General features: G+C 43.4%; 1 protein-coding gene across 1 annotated transcript in view; it reads left to right on the top strand.

Moving 5' to 3' along the window:
* Nucleotides 1–23,629, top strand: part of atoh8 (atonal bHLH transcription factor 8) — a 27,276-nt gene extending 3,647 nt beyond the window's left edge. The window contains exon 2 of the mRNA XM_073041894.1: nucleotides 23,498–23,629. Coding sequence (XP_072897995.1) covers nucleotides 23,498–23,629 — 132 coding nt within the window. The remainder of the gene's footprint in view (nucleotides 1–23,497) is intronic.
* Nucleotides 23,630–27,180: the final 3,551 nt, after the last annotated feature.

The raw sequence follows: 27,180 nt of genomic DNA, 5'->3' as shown, positions 1-27,180 counted from the left end.
CTCGAGAAAAATTGGAGTGGATGGGTGCTGGGAGTGTGTGTGTGTGTGTGTGGTGTGTGTGTGTGTGTGTGTGTGTGTGTGTGTGTGTGTGTGTGTGTGTGTGTGTGTGTGTGTGTTGTGCGCGCACAAGTGTGTTTAGACTATGTGTATGTGTGTGTGTGTGTCTGTCAATGTCTCTGTATGTGTAAGTGGGCGGTGAGTACGTGTGCGTGTGTGTGTGTGTGTGTGTGTGTGTGTGTGGTGTGTGTGTGTGGTGTGTGTGTGTGTGTCGCGCGGTGTATATATGTGATTGTTTGTGGGTGGGTGGGGTGTGTGTGTATCTGTCTGTATGTGTGTGTGTCTATGTGGTCGCGTGTGGTGTGTTTGTTTATGTGTGTATGTATGTCTGTGCTTGAGTTTGTGTATCCGTGTGTGTTTGAGTGTGTGTGTGTGTGTGTGTGGTGTGTCTTGTGTTACTGTATGTGTATGTGTGTGTGTTTGAGTGTGTGTGTGTGTGGTTACTGTATGTGTATGTGTGTGTGTTTGAGTGTGTGTACAGTGAGTGCCTTGTGTGTGCGCGTGTATATATGTGATTGTTTGTGTGTGTATCTGTCTGTATGTGTGTGTGTCTATGTGGTCGCGTGTGGGGTGTGTTTGTTTATGTGTGTATGTATGTCTGTGCTTGAGTTTGTGTATCGCTTGTGTGTTTGAGTGTGTGTTTGTGTTACTGTATGTGTGTGTTTGGAGTGTGTGTGGGGTGTGTGTGTTGTCTGTGTTACTGTATGTGTGTGTGTTTGGGTGTGTGTGTGTGTGTGTGTCTGTGTGTTACTGTATGTGTATGTGTGTGTGTTTTGAGGTGTGTGTGTGTTACTGTATGTGTATGTGTGTGTGTTTGAGTGTTGTGTACAGTGAGTGCCTGTGTGTGTGCGCGGGCGGCGGAGGGGTTGAAGAGACTGGGGGTGTGAAAGTTGAGGGAAGTTTAACCGATACGATCGGTTCAATAAATATTTACTCACGAAAATCTGGGTGTTAATCAACTTTTATTCTGTTGACACTTAATGATTCACTTCCTTTGATTCCAAACATAAAGCTAAACATTGATAATATCGTCAAGTAAGTACGCAGTCTGCGTTAAATACCTTTTTTTTCAAAAATAACTTGTGAGGCGATTAACTTAAAGTGATTCAAGCTTTCGTTGCCACTTTATGACAATAGGAGTTTTTTAACTTCATCTGAACTTCCCTCGGCATTCTTGAATGTTCCAGCTGCAATATTGTCTAATAAATCACACGCTGATCTTGCCACCGTGTTGTTTGTGGAATGAATGAATGGAGGGGATGGTTTTCGGGAGTGTTTGGTGTTGTGTGCAGCCCCAGACTCCAGATGTTCAGCTGCTGGTGTGGGAAGCAGCGCTGGCGCCACTCGGGGCAGAGGGCAGAGGAAAGGCACGCGATTTGGGGAAGAAACATTCAGTCACACGAAACTTTTGGCACATTCCCCAGCACTCGGGTGGACATCTGTTCCAGAAAACTTTTTAATAGCTGGTTTGTGAGCAGCTCCTGAGGATACATTGACTGCAGCTGTTTCATGTGAAGAGACAGACGGGAGGGGGGGGGGGGAAGAAAACGTGTTATAAGCAACGACGTAATGTTAAAGAATAACAATAACGCAGCTTCAACGCCAGGAATGTTACTATCTTTTCCTTTTTAAGCAAAAATTTAAAAATATTTTTCGTTAAGAATTTGATTTATTAGTTTCAATTTGACTGATATTTCCACCACTACACAAAATTCCAATTTGTCTGTTTACCATTAATACAAGGTTACCATTCAATCCTCCCAGTTTCTCCTGTCTCTGTACATCTGTTCTGGTGAGGACACTTTCTTTGCCAGTGCTTCTGTTATGTCTTCTCTTTCTGTTCAGCTGCGGTTTCCCTTCCACTTTCATCTGGGGCAGTCCCTCTGGATCCACTCGCTGTGTGCGGCCGGTGAGGATCGCAATGTGACATTCAGGGCTATTGCTGCTGGGGTCATTCATGGGGGGTCCTGAAATGCCAGTTCCCTAGCTTCATATTGCAGAGTGCAGGTTGCCAGGTCACGGCTGCTTTTAACATGGGGGGGGGTGCGTTACTGTTGTCCGGGAGCTACCGCGTACTGTAGGTTTGATTGAACAAGGTGGCCCAGAGAGACACGAGTCCAGTTAAGATTGGGGAGTAGGGTCGCTGCATGGATTTCACATTAATTGACTACAATCTCAACTACTTCTATTACACCTGCCATCCTACCAGCTTTTGAGCCCAATGACTCATCCTCCATGATGCTTGACACCTCTAACGTGACGATAAGACTAAATGCCCTTCTCCTAGGCAATCTGAAATGATTCTTCCCAAAGTTTCCAGATTTCTTCCATCAATACCCTACTGTTCTACCCGTTCAATCACCGGAGACGCAGTTACTGCTCTTTTATTGCCTTCCTCCACCCATGATTCAACTCCTCCTTCCAGGTGAAGCAGCGGTGACTTGTGCATCTTGCTGAATTTGGTTCAAAAGCTGTGTTACTTCTGGGTTTTGTTTGAGGGTGAATTCTCTCTGTTTCACAGAGCTACGTTTTTACAGAGCCGTGTTATCAATCACTTGGAGGACGGGATGGCTTCAGTGCTAGACAGCTGTAAGGAGAGCACTCGACATTTGAATCTCACTTCAAGCTGCTAGGTAGCTCCAGAGCTTGAGTAAGATGGGTCACGCTCACAAGGACAGTAACAGTAATTTTGCCTTTGTGTAATGCTCCATAGCCAAGTTTTTACTCAAGGCATTGATTAGGATTATTAAGTATCATACTAACCCACAGAAACAGATCAAGGTGTAGATTTTATGAAAATAACAGTGTGCACTCATAGAATAGTGGCAGACTCCGAAAACATTGGACTCTACACCCAGATAAATACAGAATCCAATTTGTTGATATCAGAAAATATCTTGCTCCTTCTCAGTCCTCAGCAACTGACTTACAATGAAGATGGAATGTAAAACAGTACAGTGCAGGAACAGGTCCTGGAGCCCGCTATGTCTGTGCCAACCATGATGCCAGCCTGAACTAATCTCATCTGCTTGCACATGCTTTGTATTCTTCAATTCCCTGACAGTTCATGTGTCTGTCTAGATGCCTGTTAAACATTGCTATCAATATCTTCTCTACCCCTCCTCTAGCAGTACGTTCCAGGCACCTACCCATTCTCTGCATTTAAAAAAAAAGCTGGCTTTACATATCTCCTTTAAACTTTAAACCCTGTCGGCTTTAACTGATGCCCTCCAGTATTTAACATTTGCACCCTGGGAAAATGATCTTGGCTGTCTACCCTCTCATGATTTTATATACATCTTTCAGGTCTCCCCTCAGCCCCCGAAGTTTCAGTGAGAACAACCTACGTTTGTCCGACTTTTCCCAAAACAGGGTTCAATGAGGCATTTAAAACGAAAATTCTACACATGAGATTGAGTGAAGTGATCAGAACATAGAACAGCACAGGAACAGATCTTAAAGTTTATCCGACCTCCCCTTACTCTCCAACCCCGGCAACATCCTCTTTCTACAGCCTCTCCAAAGCCTCAACATCCTTCCTAAGTTGTGGTGGCCAGAAATGCCCGCAACCTTCCAATGTGGTCTAAATGAAGCTTTTGCAGCTGCACATGACTTCCTGAATTTTGCACTCAATTCCTTCAACAACATATTTGTGTCTACTTGTGTTGCTACTTGCAGAGAGACATAGATTTGTATCCCCAAAATCCCTCTGTGCATCCCTCAGGATGCTCCTCAGCATCCTGTCACTTAGTGTCTAAGTTCCTCTTAGACTTCCAAAATGTAACTCCTCATGCTTGTCCAGAATTGCCAATTCTCCACCCCAATTTCCTGCTGTATCTTTTGACAAGCCCTCCAGAATCCTAATTAAGTTCTCTCCTGCTTCATTCTCTTTTCACTTAAATTTTTGCAGTACCTTCTCACCAAAGGCCCCTTATCTTTCATACAGAACAGACTTGTAACATCGTAAACCAGTGAGGTGTTTGTTATATCTCTCCACTCGCTGTGAAATGGGGGACACCTCTTTGTCCCATATTAGGGAGAGAGAGAGAGCTATGGTACGTCAAATTATCGGGTGAATGATTAGTTTTTGGGGTACTGTAAGCCTGTGTCTTATTGATGCTTTGCTGCACACTTGAGTGCTCAGTGGAGGGTGCTAGTGCTTGTTTGATGGTGGGGAGGGCATTGTTGCCTTGCTTCTGCTTGTGCGTGGGAGGGGGAGTTGGGGGGGGTGCTTCAGGGTTCTAACATTTTTACAGTCATTCATTTTTTGGGGTACTCTTCTGTTTTTCTGGGTGTCTGCGAAGAAAGAGAATTTCAGGATGTATATTTTATACATTTCTCTGAGATTAAATGCACCTGTTGAAAACTTTCAGAATATGCTGGTCCTGAACTCTAACCGGGAGGTGTTTAAAATATTCCTATATCTCAGATGTAGATTCACCCACAAACTGCTCTGTCTGTCTGCCTCCCCAGCTCCTGCCTAATAGCACTAATTTTAGCACTTTCATTCAAGGGACTATAGAGTCACAAAGCACAGAAACAGCTCTTTCAGGCCAAATAGTTATTCTGCCTATTCCTATCGACGAGCACCTGGACCAAGGCCCACCATACCCCTCCCATCCATGTATTTATCCAAACTTCTCTTAAATTTTGCAATCAAGCCCCTATCCACCACTTCCACTAGCAGATTGTTTCACACTCAACCACCCTCTGAGTGAAGAAATTCCCCCTCAGGTTTCACCTAATTACTTCACTTTTCACCCTCCAACTTATTAACACCAGCTCTAGTCTCAACCAGCCTATTCAACCTTTCCCTATAACTCAGGTCCTCAAGGCCTGGCATCATAGTTTTACATGTTCTCTGTACTCTTTCAATCTTATTGATATTTTTACTAGTCTTATTCTGATCCATAACTATCTTAAGTTTACAGAATTATGATCTCTATTCATAAAATGCTTCCCCACTGAAACTTCAATCTGCTGGCCAGCTCTCATATGGCCCCATCCCTAATTGGACTATGTACATATTGTTAAAAATAACCTTGAATGTACCTCAGAAATCCTGCCCCATCTAATCCCCTGACACTAAAGGAGTCCCAGTCAATACTAGAGAAGTTAAAATCACCCCACTATGACAACACAATTGTTTTTACACTTGTCCATAGTCTGCATTCCTCCAACTCCTGTTGTCTACTAAGAGGGCCCATAGAAATACACCATCATAGTGACTGTACCTTTCATATCCTGAGTTTCTATTCACCTTACTCATTAGATAAGCCCTCCAAGATGTCCTCTCTAAGTTCAGCTCAGTGTGGACTTGGGGGACCTATTCATTTTTGCCCATTAAAATGCCAACAAGGTGAGAGCTGGACAGGACTAATTTCATCTAGTTAGAGATATAGCTCAGTAACAGGCCTTTCTATTTCAATGAACCTGCTCCACCCAATTACACGTGATCAATTAATCTTTTCTTTCAGTTAGTCCTGATGAAGGGTCTTGACCCGAAACGTCGACTGTACTTCTTCATCTATAGATGCTGCCTGGCCTGCTGCGTTCCACCAGCTCTTTGTGTGTGTTGACCAATTAATGTATTGACCCGAACATCTTTTAGAATGTGGGTGGAAGCACGAGCACCTTGGAGGAAGCCCCACGCTGTTCAGGGGAGAATACACAAACTCGTTACAGACAGCGGCGGGAATTGAACTCGGGTTGTTGGCACTGTAATAGTGTTACACTAACAGCCATGCTACCCTGTCTCCACCAATTAATTTTAAACAGTTTGTCAGAGATCATTAAATGCCAAGTAACAATTCTGGGTCTGAAAATTTAACATTGCAAGTGGGAGGTTTCATTCATTCAAAACTTAGTGTTGAAGAATTAGTTGCTATTTTTTTGCTATCTATCACTTCCACCTCTCCTTCATCCCATCTGCCCTTTCTGCAAATGGCAGTGTCAGTGTAACTTCTGGGTTCCTTTTCAGAATACTGATGGTTTAGGGAAAACTTCCAGCTGACTGGGTGAAGTGCTTCTCTTACTTTGACTGTCGGCCACAAAAACTTTTTTGGATACTGGGACAAGTAATCCAAAATTGCAAATCTCTGAAGCCGCATTAAGAAGGTGATAAAGGCTGAGGAAGGGAAGTCCCAGATGACCTGCCAGCGCAGCTGCCTTTGGGCAAGTCAGTGGTAATCTGGAGAGATGTAAGAGGCCAGAATGTGTGCGGGTTGGATAGATCACGCAGCACAGAAAATGAGTCTTGACAGGATAACATTACCAGTTCACAATCCTCTAGACCTCCTTAATTAATAAAGGGTGAAAAATCTCAACCTATTGCCTAAGTGCAATTTGCATCCTTCTTGGCCTTTAACACCATAGTCTGACTCAATGCAGTGCCAACACCCAGCAAATCATGCTAGAAATTTCAGACGGTTACACATTGACCCCATCTTATAACTGCATTAACTTTAGCTGCGACAGTTCATCCTGAATTAATACAGTGGGGTTATAGCTGGTTGTAGCAGTGGGACTCCCAGTGCCAGTTCTTGACCAGCATCCGCTCTAAGCACTAGGAATATATAAATTCAAATCAGCAAATAAATCTGGAATTTGGAATGAAGGATCAGAATCAGAATCAGGTTTATTATCACTGCCTTATATAATGTGAAATTTGTTGTTTTGCTGAAGTAGTATAGCACAAAGACATAAAATTACCCTAAACTACAATATAAGTAGTGTAGGTATGGCACGGTAGCTTTGTGGTTAGCAGAACATTTTACAGTACCAGGGAGGGGCATGGGTTCAATTCCCAGCACTGCCTGTAAGGAGTTTGTACGTTCTCCCCATGACCACCTGGTTTCCTCCAGGTGCTTCAGTTTCCTCCACAGTCCAAAGACATACCAGGTGATAAGTTAATTGGCCATTGTAAATTGTCCCATGATTAGGGTAGGATTAAATTGGGGGAATGCTGGATTGCATGGCTCGAAAGGCCAGAAAGGCGTATTCCATACTGTATCAAGTCAAGTCACTTTTATTGTCATTTCAACCATAACTGCTGGTACAGTACATAGTAAAAATGAGACGTTTTTTTCAAGACCATGGTGTTACATGACACAGTACAAAAACTAGACTGAACTACGTAAAAAACAACACAGAAAAAAACTGCACCAGACTACAGACCTACCCAGGACTGCATAAAGTGCACAAAAACAGTGCAGGCATTACAATAAATAATAAACAAGACAATAGGGCAGTAAGGTGTCAGTCCAGGCTCTGGGTATTGAGGAGTCTGATAGCTTGGGGGAAGAAACTGTTACATAGTCTGGTTGTGAGAGCCCGAATGCTTCAGAGCCTTTTCCCAGATGGCAGGAGGGAGAAGAGTTTGTATGAGGGGTGCGTGGGGGTCGTTCATTATGCTGTTTGCTTTGCGGATGCAGCGTGTAGTGTAAATGTTCGTAATGGCGGGAAGAGAGACCCCGATGATCTTCTCAGCTGACCTCACTATCCGCTGCAGGGTCTTGCAATCTGAGATGGTGCAATTTCCGAACCAGGCAGTGATGCGGGCTGCTCAGGATACTCTCAATACAACCCCTGTAGAATGTGATATCTCGATAAGTAACAAACAAAAGTAAACTGTGCAACGAGAAAGGAATCATGTGTTCATGGGTTCAATGTCCATTCAGAAATGTGATGGCAGAGGGGAAGAAGCTGTTCCTGAATCAATGAGTCCGGGTCCTCAGGCTCCTTTTCCCCTCCCTGATGGCAGTCTTTAACAGTAACAATAGCCATCATTGTAACATCACATCTGATTCACTCATATTCTTTAAAAAAGGAAATTTGCTGGCCTTGCCTGATCTGGCCTTTATGTGACTCCTAGCCAAAAGGCCTCAAGACATAAGAATAGAGTTAGGCCATCAAGTGTCAAAATGTCCAATAACATTGAGTTTGCTTCGTCATTCCGTCATGGCTGATTTATTATCCCTCTCAACCCCTTTCTCCTGTTTTCTCCCGGTATCCGTCTTTCCCTTGCCAGTGAGACAGAGAGAGCCTGTGGGGGATGTCGAGATGTTGGATTCAACAGTTAGTTTTTGATGGACTGTAGATCATGATCTCTCTTTGAGGTGGGGGCTTTGCTATTACTGGCATAGTGAGTGGTGAGAATGCTGATACTTTATGTTGGAGTATGCAGGGGGAGGGGAAGGGGAGTTATTGATGCTGCTTTCTGCTGCATGTGTGTCGAGTGGGGTAGGGGAATTTGGCCTTCTTATGTTTTCTCATTCTTTGAGGTTTTTTTCTGTCAGATTCTGTAGAGAGTAAGAATTTCAGGTTCTATATCGTATATATTAAGTGGAACTATTGAACTTTTGATGTGTTACTAATCAAGAACCTACAACCTCTGCATTAAATATACCCTGTGACTTAGCCTCCACAACTGTCCGTGGCACTGAATTCCACTGACTCACTGATCTAGCTTCCTCAGCTCAGGGTCAAATGGACAATGAACCCACGAAGACTAACCTCATTACTTTTTCTTTCCATTTTGCACCCCCTATTTAATTATTTATACGCATGTAGCTGGGGATGGTAGTGGTTATAAGCTCCCACTACCTATTAAATACTTCCAATGGTGTGCACCTCAAATAGCCTCTGACAACCAAATCCTGGCTTTCAAATGTGGCTTAGCTAGTACGCTCGGAGGAACTCTTTCTACTGATAGGAGAAGGGCAAACACAGGTTACTGGTGCCTTAAAGCATGTTGCTTTGAGCAGGTGGTTTTTGTCAGCCCTAGTTGACAGCTCATCTGGGAGAAGCAAAACTCTGATCTCGAAGCTCCACTGCCCGCGGCCATTCCCTCTCATGGGTAAGGTTTTGAGAGTAAACCCCAAGGGAAAACTCCAGAGCTGGAGTCGCTAAGGCAGCCCCATGTTGAGTCCAACACTGACTGGCCACTCCTGTGATGCTGCAGGTTCCTTTGGATTTATCAGCTGCGTGGAGAGGCAGGTGGCAGCTTGCTCTCCATGTCATACTGCCCTGGGCTTGCGTATCAGATAGACAGCTGGCACATCTATGGCTGACTCTGATCATTTAATAATAAACCTGATTTTGATTCAGATTCTGAATTAGGGACAGATAATAAATGCTGGTATCACGATGAACATCACATGGGACACATACATAATTACATAGAATTATGCAATACAGAAGTAGGTCAATCAATACCTCATTCCCTCCTTAGCTCTTCAAGAAAGTTACCTAACTATTCTGAAGAGGCATGGGCCAATAAATGTCTGAATTAAAGCTAAAGAACTACTAAATTAAGATCTATCATTCCACTTTCAGAATTAGAATCAGAATCAGGTTTAATATTACCAGCATACTGTGGTAAACTTTGTGTATACCTGTCTGGACACGCCCCTCTGCTGACTGCTCCAGTGGCTCCTCCCACAGACCCCTGTATAAGGCGGTTGGAGGCACTGCTTCTCCCTCAGTCTCCAAGATGTTGTGGTCACTTTTGCTGCTAATAAAAGCCTATTGTTCACCTCCCTTCTCCGAGAGTTATTGATGGTGCATCACATACGTTGTGAAATTTCTTGTTCAGCAGCAGCAGTACAGTGCAATACATAGTAATAAAAGCTATAAATTACAATAAGTATATATAAAAAATAAATAAATAGTGCAAAAATAGAAAGATACAAATACTTAAGTTCATTGTCCATTCAGAAATCTGCTGGCGGAGGGGAAGAAGCTGTTCCTGAATGTTGAGCGTGTGTTTTTGGGCTCCTGTACCTCCTCCATTATGGTAGCAATGAGAAGAGGGCTTGTCCTGAGTGATGGGGGACCTTAGCGATGGATACCGCTTCTTTGAGACATCACCTTTTGAAGGTGTCCTTGATGCTGGGGAGGCTAGTGCCCATGATGGAACTGGCTGTGTTTACAACTTTCAGCAGTTTCTTTCTGATCTTGTGCAGTGGCCCCTCCATACCAGACACTGATCCAACCAGTTAAAATGCTCTCTCTGATACATCTATAGAAAATTTGTGAGTGGCTTTGTTGACCTACCGATTCTTCTCAAACTCATAATGAAATATAGCTGCTATAATTGTAATTGCATCAGTATGTATAGATTCTGGTCTTTTCCTTGAAGTCACTAGACAATCAGACAGATGATTGAAAGGGATTGCATTCGATCAAATAATCCCAAAACACTGGCTCTGAAATCCATTTTCACCTAACAATGAATAAATACAATCTATATTTTTATGTTAAATATGTGTACAGAGCACTCTCTAACTAGAAACTACTGTTAAACATCAGAATAAATACAGGCAGACCAACCAGACCAAAACTGGCCCTAACATCCTGTTCTGGCTCATATCTTGGCAAAATTAGGATATAAGGAAGTCTGCTATGAGATCCCTTCAATAACAATGTCACAATGGTGCAGTGTGTGTGTTGATGTGTGGCTTACTCATTTACTACACCGTTAATCCTCTTCTCCGTCATGCTTCAAATAGACGTGATCTCTGATGGTAAAACACCATCTAAACTCCAGTTCCCCTCTCCATTTAAGTGAGAGTAAAGTTAGTCCACCATTCTCCAAGGTTCCCACTAGTGTCGCTGATTATTTTAAGAAACCCCTCTGCCTTCTCCCCCCAGCAAACAGATCAATCAATACAATTCACCAGGTGCAGAAGACAATGAAGAAAGATACTCGTAGGAAGATGGAGGATAGGAAAGTCATTCAGTCCCTCTTTGCAAGGAACAGATAGAGTCATAGAGCACAGAGCAGAAACAGCTCAGACGCAGACCCTTTGGATCATCTAGTCCATGTTGAAGAGTTCGTCCCACTGATGCACACCTGGACCATAGCCTTCCATTCCCCTCCCACCCATGTACTTATCCAAATTTCTCGTAGCTGTTGAAATCAAACCTGCATCCACCACTTCCACTGGCAGCTCGTTCCACACTTGCACCAAGATTCAAGATTCAAGATTGTTTAATGTAATTTTCCATACACAATTGCCAAGGAGAACATCCTCTGAGTGAAGAGGAATGATATAGATTTTTGCCTGGATGGTAAATATCGGCAAGACGGCTCACAGAAAATTAGCCCAAGAGGACAACGTGACCATTTAAGAAGCCCCTAGAATTTTCCTTTCATTAAATTGAAACAAAAATCCTGTTACAAAGATTTTCTTCCTGGACCTTGTCCAGCCAATGCTTATTGTCCTGACAACAGAGTTAAAGAAAGTGTAGTCCATTGACTACAAGTGATATGGGATGCACTGCCATGAAATCTACATCACTCTACAGTGTACTATCATGAGATTTTTCAAATGCATTGCATCACTTCAACATTTTAAGGCCTTCATTTTTAATAACCACCTCTTCAGTACAAGTAATAAATTTTGTTTAAATAGCTTCCTGTCAGTAACAGTGTTGGACACCATGTGCAGTGATTGCTGTTACTTGGCATAGACATAGAACATTACAGCACAGTACAGGCCCTTCAGTCCACAGTGTTGTGTTGAGCATTTAATCTGCTCTTAAGATCAATCTAAACCTTCCATCACAAATAGCCATCCATTTTTTTTTTATCATCCATGTGCCTATATAAGAGTTTCTTAAAAGTCCCTAACGTATCTGCCTCCACTATCACCCCTGGGAGGGTGTTCCACACACCCATACCTCTGACATACCTGTTCTTTCCTCCATTAACCTTAAAGTTATGCCTCACTCATATTATCTACTTCCACCCTGGGAAAAAGTCTCTGGCTAACCACTTGATGCATGCCTCTTCTCATCTTATATACCCCTATCAAGTCACTTCTCATCCTCCTTCACTCCAATGAGAAAAGCCCTAGCTCACCCAACATATCCTCATAAGAAAGGTTCTCCAATCCAGGCAGTGTTCTGGTATATCTTCTCTGCACCCTCTCTAAAACTTCTGCATCCTTCCTATATGTGACCAGAACAGAACACAATACTACAAGCGTGGTCTAACCAGGGTTTTATAGAGTTGCAACATCACCCCATGGTTCATGAAGTCAGTGCCCCAACTAAAGAAGGCCAACATATCATACGCCTTCTTAACAACCCTATCTAGTTGTGTGGCGACTTTGAGGAACCTATGGACGTGGACCCCAAGTTCCCTCTGTCCCTCCACACTGTTGAGAATCCTATCATTAACCACAAAGTCTACCTTCAAATTTGACCTTCCAAAGTGAATCACTTCACACTTTTCTGGGTTGAACTGCTACAGTTTGATCTCCTAGTGTGAGGATTAACTGGTTATGGTGGGAAGATGTTTCACTACACAGATTGCAGCAGTTCAGCTAATCACATTCCCATGGACAACCAGGGCAAAAAAAAAATCCCAGCCAATGATGTTTATATTCAACAAGTTAATTTTGCTTCAGAATGTTCTTATCTGAAGGCATTTGGAAGGGATATTGACGAGTACATTGAGGTGGCAGCATGGTAGCATAGTGGTTAGCACAACGCTTTACAGTACAGGTGACCCAGGTTCAATTCCCACCGCTGCCTGTAAGGAGTTTGTACATTATCCTTGTGACTACATGAACTTTCTCTGGGGTGCTCCAGTTTCCTCCCACAGTCCAAAGACATATTTGGTTAATTGGTCATTGAAGTTATCCGGTGGGTGGGATTGCTGGGTGGCGTGGCTCAAAGTGCTGAAAGGGCCTACTCCTCACTGTAGCTCAATAAGTAAATAAATCACTCTCAGCAAAGAGGTTCTCCTGCTGCTTAAAATGTTTAATCTTATAATTAAAAACAAAGAAGCATGCAGTTGCTAGACTTCTGAAATATAAACCAGAAACTCTTAAAGCCCTTAGTGGGTCAGGCAACATCTATGGAGAGAGAAGTTGATGCTGCCTGACCTGCTGAATTTATCCAGCATTTTATGATTATATAATTCTTTAACTTTTCAGAGTAAATCCTGAGAATTACAATTGCAAAATTTTTTTTAAAAATGTAAGTAAGTATGTTGGCATGCATTAAATGGCAATTGGGCCAGTTAAGAAAGAATTTTGTGTTAAGAACAAATTATCTGATCATTCATCAGGCAGAAGTTGTTAGGTGATTGACAGTGGTGGGTAGGAGTCCTGCATTTATTTGCATATATCAGGAGGATACTATACACCCCCAAGGGCGTTGACAATATCCTTCCTCAAATTCTATTCATTGCTCTGCGCAAAGTGATGCCACTTCAGTTCGCGACACAGATGGGATCGTGGCATTTGACTCCTGTATGTGATGGCAAAGCCGGATGGGAAACAAAACCATCTAGGATTCACATTCTTGGAAGGGTTGTTTTGAGTATGTCAGATGAGGACAGGATTCAGCTTGGCTGTCAATCCTTGTTGGCCAGTCAATGCGGCCCATGTCTTGTTTGTGCAGAATGGCCACTGGTTGACGAGCTGAATGACTGCCAAAGCCCATGAGACTACATCCTTACAAGGACAAAAAGAAAATAGCAAAATAAAACGTCCACTTTCTTTGACCTAAGTTTAACATGAGAATGTTATATTTCTTGGAATAGAGATATGTTGACAAAATACCATGCTTCTTGATTGCTTCACAGAAGCTCTGGCATTCTAATAAAATAACATTCCAATGTTTGTAATGGATTGGAACAAGTCCATAGATATTGCAAACTCAAAATAGAAGTTGATTTTGTTAGCTTCTTTGAGTCAATAGAGTTCTTTTTGCTGTATGTGGGGTTTATGGATTTAAGTCCCACTCCTTTAGCATATAATGTATTGTTGAGCCATTACTGCACTTTGGCTATGTAGATCAGAATCCCTGTCTGTCCATCCTTATGACTCAGGTGGAGCATCAAACTTCCACAACAGTACCAAAGACGACAGAAGGTATTCTTTATGACTTCACCCATCACCTTCCAACTAGCCTCCTTCCCCCACCCCCACCTTTCTATTCTGGTGTCTTCCCACTTCCTTCTCTGTCTTGAAGAAGGGTCTCAGTCCAAAATGTCAACTGTTTATTCATTTCCATAGATGCTGCTTGACCTGCTGAGTTCCTCCAGTGTTTTGTGTGTGTGCTGCTTTGCAAATGATTACCTGCTTATTTCCCTTGGACATGTTAGACACATAGTCCTTTAACATGTTATTACATAGAACATGCTGTAGAACATGCAACAGTACAGCACAGCACAGGCCCTTTGGCCCATGATGTTGTGCTGACTTTTAACATTCTCTAATATCAATTTAACCCTTCCCTCCTTCACAGCCTTCCATTTTTCTATTGTACATGAACATTTTGAATGTATTGGGGCAAAGTGATACTATGTAATGATCCAAATCTTTCTTCAACTGTTTGCCTTCTTACTTAGCTTTTCCCTCTCTCCAGTTTACATTGCTGATCTTTGACTTGCAATGTGATGGTGCGCTTCATGCTGCGACTTCACATAAAGCCAACAAACTAAGCTAGCGTCACTCACAGTTTGGGTATTTCACAGAGTTTCTAGCTTATCTCAGCTGAGTCAATTCAAGATAAGATGATAGCAGAGTAACAAACAGTTAGCAAGCCCAAGTTAGCATCAGTGTCAAGCTGGGCACTCGAAACTTCCACGGTCCAACCAAAGTTTGAAGACATCTCTTACAGGAGAAAGTTTCTAGTCTCCCACTAAAAGTAGGGTGAAATGAAAGGAAGGTCATGAGAAATTCTGTCTCAAACTGCCAACGACACAGGTGCATCCTGAGAGGCTCTCTGCAAACATTCTTTTCAGTTCTAATATTGGTTCAAATCTTGGAATGGTTAACTCTGACTCTTTGACAAAACTTGAAGACAGGTAAGTGAACTGTGAAGTATCCTAATAGCATGATATGGGCTCCATCTCCCCAGGATCCACTTTGATAGAAGATAATATTGAACGAAAAAGTTGAAACTGTTGTGTTAAAAATCTGAATTCTTTGCTGCCCCAAATTAAACATCCAAGTATTTTATGCTTACGTGAGATGCAATATCTTTCAAGGAGTTTTACACGAGCTTTCAGCTAATCTGCCTTCACCTTCAAGTCTGTGTATAAAACAGAACATATTTGACTGCTAACAGCTGATAGTAAGCTCAGTACTCCATGGGTTAATTGATCTCATCCTATTTCACATGGCCCTGAGAGTAATTCCTATCATAAATTATATTCTTCCATTTCAGGAATGACCTGAAGAAGGAACGACGTTTCACAGGAACATCACACAGTGCGCTGGTGTCTAGCCAACACTGGCAGGAAGACAGAAAGTGAAGAGAGGATATAGAATTACAGGAGACATCATGTAGAAGAGATAGTAACCCAAAATGAAATGATGCTGCCTGATTAAGATAATAAGTCCTTTATTTTGGTGACACAATATCAGCGTACAGGAACAGTAAATTTTTGGACAAATGTTTTCAGCACTTTCCTTTTTTTGTTGTGTTCAGCGATAACATTTGTTTGTCATCCTTTACCTTAAGAACATCAATATCAGGATAAAGAGGAATACAGAATTTTCAATAGATAGCTTGCTTTTTCTTAAAATTTAGGAGAATTAAAAGCAGACTCTGAGACTGAATTAGCCATAAGCACATACTGGCCCAGTGGGTACAATGTAATGCATTGTGTAATCACGGCTGTACAAGAATTTATAAATCTGTAGAGAGGTCGTAACAATCATCTGTGTCCCGGGATTAATTGCATGTTTTTAATATTGTAAATCTGAGCAACTTGCTGGAAACGGGTCTGTTCAATTTAACAAGGTAAGCTAGTGCTTACCTGTGATGACAAATTGAAACATCAGTTCTTCTGGCAGGATGGTTAAAATAACTATGACCCCCATGTGTGATCTTCTGTGTATTTTTCATCTTGTATCCTGGCTGGATTTCCAGCTGTTAGTAAGTTGCAGAAGAGTTCTGTCCTTCTCCTTAGAAACTAGTGGTTGGACAATCAGGAAGCCTACTGATAATATGTGCACTTTATGAGCTCTGTAATCACGCTGCCCTCTATTATTGTGGGGTCATATTAATCAATAGTATTAATGTATAAATGTTTATAAAAGTATATGAGACTCTGGATGTCACACTGAAGTCAGTTATTGGTTTGGTGAAGCAGTCCAGATACAAAAAAAAAGGGGTGAAATTTTTAGGGTTATTCACCTCACCATTGTCCTCCCATGAACCTACTATCTCCCTGGGCCCTCCCTTTATCTTGCTTTCAATGTCCCAAGTGTTTCCTTCAGTGATTTGCTGAGCCACGCATATTCATAAGTTCCATGACTTTGACTGATTCCAACCACACTCGTACTCGTCTCTGTGTTCATTGAGGAGGTAGATACATTAGGAGCATTTAAGAAACTCTTAGATAAGCACATGGATGTTAGAAAAATGGAGGGCTATGTAGGAAGGAAGTGTTCGATTGATCTTAGAGTAGATTAAAAGGTCAGCACAGTATCATGGGCTGAAGGGTCTGTAGTGTTCTAATGTCTATGCTCTAAGATTATACAGGGAACTGCCTCAGATTGATAGGCACAGGATCACTCCAGAAGTATTCAAAGAAGAATGCCACACAAGGAAAATGATTAGGATCCACAGAAATCCCCTGTGATTCAATAAACTGTTCACAAATAACGGATATAGACTCAGGTACCAAAAATAGACTAATGTGTGTGGAACAATGTTTCCAGGCAAGACCAGAATATCTGTGAAAAGTGAGGTCAATTCATTCATTAATGCTGCCCACTCAAACTTGCACTGGGTAAAACAAACAGACTTCACCATTGGTTGCATAATAAATTTTGATCAAAATGATAGTCATTATACAGAAATATTTACAATCATGACTTTCAACTTGGACATGCCCATCTCCACTACAATGTAAACTATAATTTAAAGAGACATTGTGGTGTGACGCTATTGAGGTGCCAACAATTGAGGTTCAGGTCTGCCGCTGTCTGTGCAGAGTTTGTACATTCTCCCCGTGACCACGTAGGTTTTCTCCGATGCACAAGTTTTCTCCCTTGTTCCAAAAGCGTATGGATCAGTAGGTTAACTGGTCACATGAGTGAAATAGGGAGGAGTAGGCTTGTTGGGCTAAAAGGGTCTTTAACCGGGTTGGATTGCTGAATAAATAACCAAACAGATTAATAAATAATTATTTAAAAACTGGCTACTTTTAAATTTAAAAAAAATCTCAACCAGTGGAATATGTTCTGCACTGCCCCAGGGATAAATCAAGGTGGTTCTCTGTCATCTCCCATAGGAAAAACAGACCAATCTCAAACTCAGAAAAACTTTCCTTCGGACACATTGATGGGACAAAGAGGAGACCTGGGGGCTGAGTTTGGGGTGAGATAATGAACTTCCCTTTTGGTTACAACTATTGGCTGACAGTAAATAAATGAACAAGTTGAATACAGTGGATTATGGTTAATTTGGACACATTGGGACCAATACATTTTGGCCAAATTAAGTGGCTGCCCCAATTAGCCAAAGTTTCATAGAAATAGTTTAAAAAGACAAACTACATTTAACTAAGTAACAAATTATGCATTTAAATGAAGTGCAGCATAAATTAGAAAGCTACCAATATTATGATAAAACTATTATTTATTAATAGTTATCAATAGAGGAATTCATACAGTGCATGCTGCCTTGTTCTTTTGACTTTCTGCAACCAAACAAAACCAACATAGACACTTAGTGCAGATAATGGACTGTCTTCATTGCCTTCCCACATGCAGTAGTGTCAAAAATTACTGCTTTTTTACTGGTAGCTCACTGTTCCAGGGTTCCATTGTCTAAGACATGATAGAGCAGGAAGGATGAAAGGGGGGACAGGTGCATTACTAGACAAGGCAATACTCAGACCGGACAGACTGGAGAACTCACCTACTGAGGCTATATGGGTGGAACCGAGGAATAAGAAAGGGGTAGATGAAGTTAATGGGATTGTGTGATAGACCACTCAACAATCCATGGGATTTAGAGGAGTAAATATGTAGAGAGATCACAAACTGTTGCAAGAAACATAAGGTTGTGATAGTAGGTGATTTTAACTTTCCACATGTTGATTGAGACTCCCATACTGTAAAAGGGCTCGATGGAATAGAGCTTGTAAAAGTTTTCAGGAAAGTTTCCTTAATCCATACATAGAAGTTCCAACTAGAGAGAATATGATACTAGATCTCCTATTAGGAAATGTGATAAAGTGGATGACAGAAGTTTGTGTAGGGGACCACTTTGTATTTGGTGATCATAATGCCAATAGTATCAGTATAATTATGGAGAAGGATAGGTCTGGTCCTCGAGCTGAGACTTTAAATTGGAGAAAGGCCAACCTTGATGGTATCAGAAAGGAATTGGCAAGTGTAGATGGGTACAGGTTGTTTTCAGGCTAAGGTGTGCTTGGTAAATGACAGGTCTTCAAAAGTGAAATTTTGAGAGTACAGAGTTTGTATGTTCCTATCAGAAGGATAACAAGTTTGGAACCTTGGATTTCTAGAGATATTGAGACCCTGATTAAGAGGGAGGTACATAGCAGGTAGGATCAATGAGATACTTGAGGATTGTAAGAAATACAAGAACACTTAAGAAGGAAATCCGGAGGGCTAAAAGAAGGCAGGAGGTTGCTCAAGCAGACAAGGTATAGGAGAATCCAAAGGGCTTCTAGAATCAAGTTTAATATCACAGGAATATGTTATGACCCACAACTCAGGCCAAAACCCCAGACATTTTGGACCCCTCAACTCACAACCTGTGACTACTGAAAGAGACAGATATTGGACCAGCCAGACTTCTGAACAATCGGATGGCAGATCATCAGAATTTCACGATACATTATGAATTAACCATCCATCGTTCTTTACCAGTAGAACATGAATGACATGCTATGTCACTGACACCAGGAATTCTACTTCAACTCAGTTGGCTTATCAGGGCCCCGACAGGCAAGACAATGCAGAATCAGAACTGATGAACTGCCCATTTTGGGGTAATTAAATAGTAACAGCATTCCTGCATATCCTTGGGATGTTTTTCTGCCAACCTATCCAAAATGAAGTTAACAAAATTACACAGTGTACATTATGAAGGCAAAAGCTCTATCCCTGGATCCCTCCTTGTGCTTTTGAGATTTTGAGATGATCACTTACAAAAAAAAATCTATTTTACTCCATATTTGTATTTGATTACAACTGGAATGGTGAATAAAATATGTAAGGTTTTCCTTCTAACTGGCAAGATGATTGGTCGTTATATTGCATGATGTTAGAGAGATAGAACATCACAGCACAGCACAGCAACAAGCCTTTAGGGTATCGGCAGGGTAAATGCAAGCAGGCCTTTTACACTGTGGTTGGGTGACACTAGAAATAGAGGTCATGGGTTAATGGTGAAAGATGCAATGTTTAAGGGGAACATGTGGGGGAACTTCTTCACTCAGAGGGTGGTGAGAGTGTGGAATGAGCTACCAGCAGAAGCCGTAGATGCGGATTTGATTTCAACTTCTAAGAGAGATTTGGATAAATACATGGATGGGAGAGGTGTGGAGGTCTATGGTCCAGGTGCCGGTTAATCAGATTAGGCAGAAAAACAGTTCAGCATGGACTGGATGGGCCAAAGGGCCTGTTTTTGTGCTGTAGTTTTCTATGTCTCTTTGACACTATTTACAAATATATAGTTCAATGGTTCCATTTAATATTAGAGAATGTATACAGTATACAACCTGAAATTCTTACTCTCTGCAACATCCACAAAACAGAAGAAAACCCCCAAAGAATGAGTGACAGAAACACATACAAACCCTAAAGCCCCCTGTCCCCCTCCCATGCACAAACAGCATCAACCCTCCCCCTACTTTTCCTGGCATAAAGCACCAGCACTTCCACCACCCACCATGCAAGCAACAGCGAACCCCAAAGAGAGACCATGTTGAAGTGTTCATCAAAAACTACTGTTCATCCCAACAGTCCGACATTCCTCAGACTCTCGCTGTCTCTGACAAGAGAGAGACCGATATCACTCACAGTGAGAGGGGAGACAAACCACTGCCATTCCGACGTTACAGCTCGCAGCGCCACTTTTATTTCAAATTCCCCCGACTCAAGAATCGGCAGCAAACTCACACTCACAAGAGGGTGTGAGAGAGAAAGGAGAGAGGGGGAGAGAGGGGAGGGGGAGAGAGGGGAGGGGAGAGAGGGGGAGAGGGGGGGAGAGAGGGGGAGAGGGGAGAGAGGGGGAGAGGGGAGAGAGGGGGAAAGGGGAGAGGGGGAGAGAGGGGAGAGGGGGAGAGAGGGGAGAGGGGGAGAGAGGGGAGAGGGGAGAGGGGGAGAGGGGAGAGAGGGGGAGAGAGAGGGAGAGGGGAGAGGGTGGAGGGGGACAGAGAGAGAGAGAGAGAGAGAGAGTGAGAGTGAGAGGTGAGAGTGAGAGAGATATACATATAAAGTCGGCAAGCTCCAAGAACAGCAACGTGCTGCCAGGCAGAATCACAATTTGAGTGCAGCTGTAGATTACAGTAGAAATTCAAAGTTCAAAGTTCATTTATTGTCAGAGTACATACTGTATATGTCGCCATGTACAATCCTGAGATTCATTTTCTTGCGGCCATACTCAATAAATCTAAAAACCAGAACAGAAACAATAAAAGACTGCACCAACGGGGCAGTCAACTAGTGTGCAAAATACAACGAACTGTGCAAATGCAAAAAGAAAGAAAAAAATGAAATAACAATAATAAATAAATAAGCAATAGATATCGAGAACATAAGATGAGGTCCCTGAAAGTGAGTCCACAGGTTATGGGAACAGTTCAGTGATGGGGCAAGTGAAGTTGAGTGAAGTATCCCCTCTGTTTCAGGAGACTGATGACTGAAAGGTAAGAAATTTTCCTGAACCTTGTGTGGTGAGTCCTGAGGCTTCTGTACTTTCTTTCTGATGGAAGCAGTGAGAAGAAAGCATGACACGAGGAAATCTGCAGATGCTGGAAATTCAGACAACACACACAAAGTGCTGGTGGAACACAGCAGACCAGGCAGCATCTATAAGGAGAAGCACTGTCAACGTTTCAGGCCGAGACCTTTTGTCAGGACTAACCAAAAGGAAAGATAGTAAGAGATTTGAAAGTAGTTTGGGGAGGGGGAAATGCGAAATGATAGGAGAAGACCGGAGGGGGTGGGATGAAGCTAAGAGCTGGAAAGGTGATTGGCAAAAGTGATACCGAGCCGGAGAAGGGAAAGGATCATGGGACGGGAGGCCTTGGGAGAAAGAAAGGAGGGGGGGAGCACCTGACGGAGATGGAGAACAGGCAGAGTGATGGGCAGAGAGAGAGAGAGAGAAAAAAAACAACTAAATATGTCAGGGATGGTTTAAGAAGGGGAGGAGGGGCATTAACGGAAGTTAGAGAAGTCAATGTTCATGCCATCAGGTTGGAGGCTACCCAGCCAGTATATAAGGTGTTGACCCTCCAACCTGAGTTTGGATTCATTTTGACAGTAGAGGAGGCCATGGATAGACATATCAGAATGGGAATGGGATGTAGAATTAAAATGTGTGGCCACTGGGAGATCCTGCTTTCTCTGGCGGACCGAGCGTAGGTGTTCAGCGAAACGGTCTCCCAGTCTGCGTCGGGCTCACCAATATATAAAAGGCCACACCAGGAGCACCGGACGCAGTATACCACACCAGCCGACTCACAGGTGAAGTGTCGCCTCACCTGGAAGGACTGTCTGGGGCCCTGAATGGTGATGAGGGAGGAAGTGTAAGGGCAGGTGTAGCACTTGTTCCGCTTACAAGGATAAGTGCCAGGAGGGAGATCAGTGGGAAGGGATGGGGGGGGACGAGTGGACAAGGGAGTCGCATAGGGAGTGATCCCTGTGGAAAGCAGAAAGAGGGAGGGAGGGAAAGATGTGCTTGGAGGTGGGATCCCGTTGGAGGTGGCGGAAGTTATGGAGAATTATACGTTGGACCTGGAGGCTGGTGGGGTGGTAGGTGAGGACAAGGGGAATCCTATCCCAAGTGGGGTGGCGGGCGGATGGGGCGAGGGCAGATGTGCGGGAAATGGGAGAGATGCGTTTGAGAGCAGAGTTGATGGTGGAAGAAGGAAAGTCCCTTTGTTTAAAAAAGGAAATTGTCTCCTTCGTCCTGGAATGAAAAGCCTCATCCTGAGAGCAGATGCGGCAGAGACGGAGGAATTGTGAGAAGGGGATAGCATTTTTGCAAGAGACAGTGTGGGAAGAGGAATAGTCCAGGTAGCTGTGAGAGTCTGTAGGCTTATAGTAGATATCAGTAGATAAGCCGTCTCCAGAGATGGAGACAGAAAGATCAAGAAAGGGGAGGGAGGTGTCGGAAATGGACCAGGTAAATTTGAGTGCAGGGTGAAAGTTGGAGGCAAAGTTAATGAAGTCAACGAGCTCAGCATGCGTGCAGGAGGCAGCGCCAATGCAGTCGCCGATGTAGCGAAGGAAAAGAGGGGGATGGATACCCGTATATCCTTGGAACATGGACTGTTCCACAAAGCCAACAAAAAGGCAGGCATAACTGGGACCCATACGGGTGCCCATGGCTACACCCTTGGTTTGGAGGAAGTGGGAGGAGCCAAAGGGGAAATTATTGAGAGTAAGAACTAATTCCGCTAGACGGAGGAGAGTAGTGGTAGAGGGGAATTGGTTAGGTCTGGAATCCAAAAAGAAGCGAAGAGCTTTGAGACCGTCTGGGTGGGGGATGGAGGTATATAGGGACTGGATGTCCATGGTGAAAATAAGGCGGTGGGGGCCAGGGAACTTAAAATCATTGAAAAAATTCAAAGCGTGAGAAGTGTCACGAATATAGGTGGGAAGAGATTGAACAAGGGGGGATAAGACAGTGTCAAGGTATGCAGAAATGAGTTCGATGGGGCAGGAGCAAGCTGAGACAATAGGTCTACCTGGACAGGCAGGTTTGTGGATCTTGGGTAGGAGGTAGAAACGGGAAGTGCGGGGTGTGGGAACTATGTTGTCAAGGTATGCAGAAATGAGTTTGGTGGATTGTGGATTGTATAGATGCTGCCTGGCCTTGCTGTGTTCCACCAGCATTTTGTGTGTGTTGTTAGAAGAAAGCATGACCTGTTTGGTGGAGGTCCCTGATGACAGATGCTGCTTTCCTGCATCGCTCAGTGTAGATGGCTCAATGGTGAGGAAGTTTTATCTGTGATGGACTGGGCTGTATCCACTACTTTTTGTAGGATTTCCCATTCAATGGTATTAGTGTTTTCATATCAGGCTGTGATGCAGTCAGTCAATATGCTCTCCACCACACATCTATAGAAGTTAGTTAAAGACAGGATTGGTGCTAGTGTACAGTGCTCTCTCAGTCAACATCTTTCAGATAGCAAATGAAAATAGCATTTTTACTTCTTTTATGTCTGTTTTACACCTTAAATGTGTTTCTGGGACTGTTAAAGCTGGCGATTTACAGTTTGGAGATCTTGGCTCCGACAGGATTCCAGGAAGTGAGAACGTACTCAGTCGGCCTCAACGTGAAGAGATTTCGAGACAGGGCGCGAGCCGAGGATCAACTCCATTTCGCCATTTGAAGCGTTCATTAATCACTGATTAAAGCGTCGAGGAAGACTGAGACAATGAAGGTGGGCGAGAATGCCAGCACCAACTGCCTGCCTTTTGATCACTGCCAGATAAGGGGTCTGTGAGCGGCCCATCACTGTGTGGCTCGCTGACGCAGGCGGGCAGGCCTCTCTGCCTCGAGTGGTGCCCTCTCTTTCATTGAATGTTAGTGATATCAGAGGATGGTATCGTGGTTCTGCAATTATGGATTGGACTATTCCGTTTATGGACTGTGGACTACTTTATTCAGAGTTATAGTTTTATATTGTGTGTCTTTTTAATCACCCGTTCCTTTACCGTTTTGTTATGCAAGGGGAGGGTGTTTGGGGTTGATGTTCTGTTAGTTTCTTTGTGGTTGTTTTTTGGGGGTCAGTGTTCCTGGTTAGCTCTGTGCAGGGGGAGGGAGATTTTGGCGGGGGGGGGGGGTTGTTGATCAGGATGCTGTTCTTTTTTGTATGGGGGGGATGGGTTTGATGTTTCTCTCTGAACAACTTTTAAGTTCTTCCTTTGTTTCATGGCTATCTGAAGAAAAACAAATTTCAGAGTTGTATATGGATACACGCTTTGATAATAAATGAACCTTTGAACCTTTGAGGTTATAGACATTGTGCTGAATCTTCACAACCTGCTAAGAAAGTAGAGGCACTGTCGTGCTTTCTTCATAATCGCACTCACATGCTGGGTCCAGGACAGATCCTCCGAAATGGTAACACCGAGGAATTTAAAGTTACCATCCCTCTCCACCTATGACTACCCCGATGAGGACTGGGTCATGGACCTCTGGTTACCTCCTCCTGATATCCATAATCATCTCCTTGGTCTTGCTAACATTGAGTGAGAGGTTGTTGTTCTGGCACCGCTCAGCCAGATTTTCAATCTCCCTCCTGATTCGTCAACACCTTTGATTCAGCCTACAACAGTGCTGTCATCAGCAAACTTAAATATGGCAAAAGGAGTTGTGCTTAGCCACACCATCATAGGTGTAAAGTGAGTAGAGCAGGGGACTAAACACACAGCCTTATGGTGCACCTGCGCTGACAGAGATTGTGAGGGAGACGTTGGCAAACCCAAATGACTGGTGTCTGCATGGAAGGAAATCGAGGATCCAATTGAACAAGGAGGTATTGAGGCCAAGGTCTTGAAGCTTACTGATTAGACACATCATTCTATTTACTTACATCAGCACAGCACTGTGGTTCCAAGCGTGTGTATTCCATGAGCCAGGGCCAAGGAGCGCTCACACAGGTTCCAGACCATATGTGGATTTTACTGGAGAGCTGTGATCTGTCGCTATATCCACAAAGAACCTCAGGAAGTTTTGCCAAAGTTCAATTTAGTCCTGCATCTTGGAGCTCAACATTCAGCCATGGACAGCTTCTTGCAATAGAACACCAGCAAGTTTTCAGGAAGGCTAAAGGGTTTCTTTCAACTAGCTGATGATCTTCCAGCTACAGCTGATGTTTGTCTCCGTGTGTACCCATGGTAATAGCCTGTAAAGTACAGCGTTCTCCATTACACAGATGTTCAGGATGACCCTTCACAAAGACCACAGCTTCCCATTCAAACTGTCTTGGTAAATGCACATTTCAGAAGGAGATGGATGATGGCCTCAGCTCTCACCACATCCACGACAGGAGACCTTCGATGCGCACAAAACACCTGACAGGAAGAACTTTTTCCAACATCAGTCAAGTATGGTCTTGGTGTCCGTTGAAAGATTTGGCGATGGGGCATTCTGCCAAATACTTTGGCTATCTGCTCAGCTGAACTTCTGACTCCTCCTTTTCCTGCAGGATCTTTAGAACATTCCTGGTTGATTAATAGGAACTGCACAAGCCTTTCTGAAAGCAATATGTGGTATGGAATGGTCTACCTGAAAAGAACCATCTTGGACTTGGTGATCAGGATCGTCCTTTTCAACAGTACGACAACAAAAGGGACTGCATATGCTGGAATCTAGAACAAAAGCAGAATACTGGAAGAACTTAGAGGGTCAAACGGCAACCGTGGAGCTGAACAATGTTTAGGATCTAATTCCTGTGAGGGAACAGGAAAGAATGCCAGTATTTTACAGCATGAGGTGGGAGGTAGAATAGAGACTGGCAGGCACTAGGTAGAGCCAGACAGGGAGAGGATGATGGACAGCTGGAACAAGGTGAGAGGAGGGAATGTAAGATGTGAACAAAGAGAGAAGAAAACTGGGTAGATTGGTAAGTGTGTGGTGGTGTCCATTATCTGAAAGTGAAAATTTCAATGCGCACACTATTGGTTGTAAGCTAACCAAGCAGAATATGGGATGTGCATACTATTGAGTTACTGCCTTTTCCACCTGTCCCAATATAATACCACCTCCTGTCACATCCACCCTTTCTGATTTCTGCAGGGACCGCTCTCTTCAGGACTCCCTGGTTCTCTCATCCCTGACACTTTCTTCATTCCACCCCACCACCATCAGGGACCTAAACAGCTCTTCCAATTGAGCCAGAGATTCACTTCCACCACTTCCAACCTGTTCTACGGTTTTGGATGACAGGGATGTGGCCTCCTCATTGTTGAAGCCTAGATGAGCATTTTGTAGAGTACCTGTGGCCACAAAGTCCATCTTGAGGTCCCAGTTGCATTTCACTTTAACCCTGCATCCCACTCCCACACTAACCTACCTGTCCTTGGTCTTCTCCTGAATTCCACAGTGTAATCCAACACCGAGTGTGGGCCTTGACACAGGTGAAGTATCAGATCTGTTGCCTCCCTTCCACTTCCCAGCTGGTCAAAAATCTGGCACATCTCAGCAGTGAAATCTTCATATTTGTTACAAATGAGGGTTTTATTGTTCCTGTTAGCAGTGGTCCTGGTCCGAGCTCGCCCAGTCAAGAGAGAGATGAGGAAGGCGATCTTGGCCTGGTCCATAGCACACAGAGGCAACTGGAGATCAAAGTGTAAGATGCATTGGCACTGCAGCATTGGGATGGAGATCCAATGAAACATTCGGCCACAGGAATCCAGGGATCAGTGGGAGGTAGTAGACTGGCTCTGAGCTGCTGTACTGAGATGAAGAGTTGGAAGCGAGTGGCAAGTAGATGTTCAATAGTTTCCTGCTGCTTCTGGATCATATACTGTATCCGAATCTGCTGAGCCAATCACTGGTTTACACATCTTGTCAGAAAACATAGAGAAGACTTGACCCAAAAGCAGAGCAGCAGAGATGATTCAGCAGTAAATGATGACTTTAATCATAGACTGCAAAAATACCAAGCCATGGGGGAGGGTGCGAGGGGGGGGTTCACAAAACAAGAGAGAACAAATACTAAACACTATAGCAACAAGGTGAACTTTAGTCAGGGAGAGTGAAAGCTGGCTGGTTCGATGAGCGAACAAGGACTGTGGATGAAAACTGGGGTTAAATAGGCTGCAGGTGATAAATCTGGTATGAGCAGCAGGTGATTCCTATTAGCTAGCTGAAGCCTGCACGTGCAGGCTCGCCAGTATCTTCAGATTCTTGACTTTTTTACTGAAGGGAACTAAT

Source organism: Hemitrygon akajei, chromosome 4 (genome assembly GCF_048418815.1).
Source record: "Hemitrygon akajei chromosome 4, sHemAka1.3, whole genome shotgun sequence".
Lineage (NCBI taxonomy): Eukaryota > Metazoa > Chordata > Chondrichthyes > Myliobatiformes > Dasyatidae > Hemitrygon > Hemitrygon akajei.
Note: the sequence above shows the minus strand (reverse complement) of the source record. Positions and strands in the feature narration are given on the sequence as shown.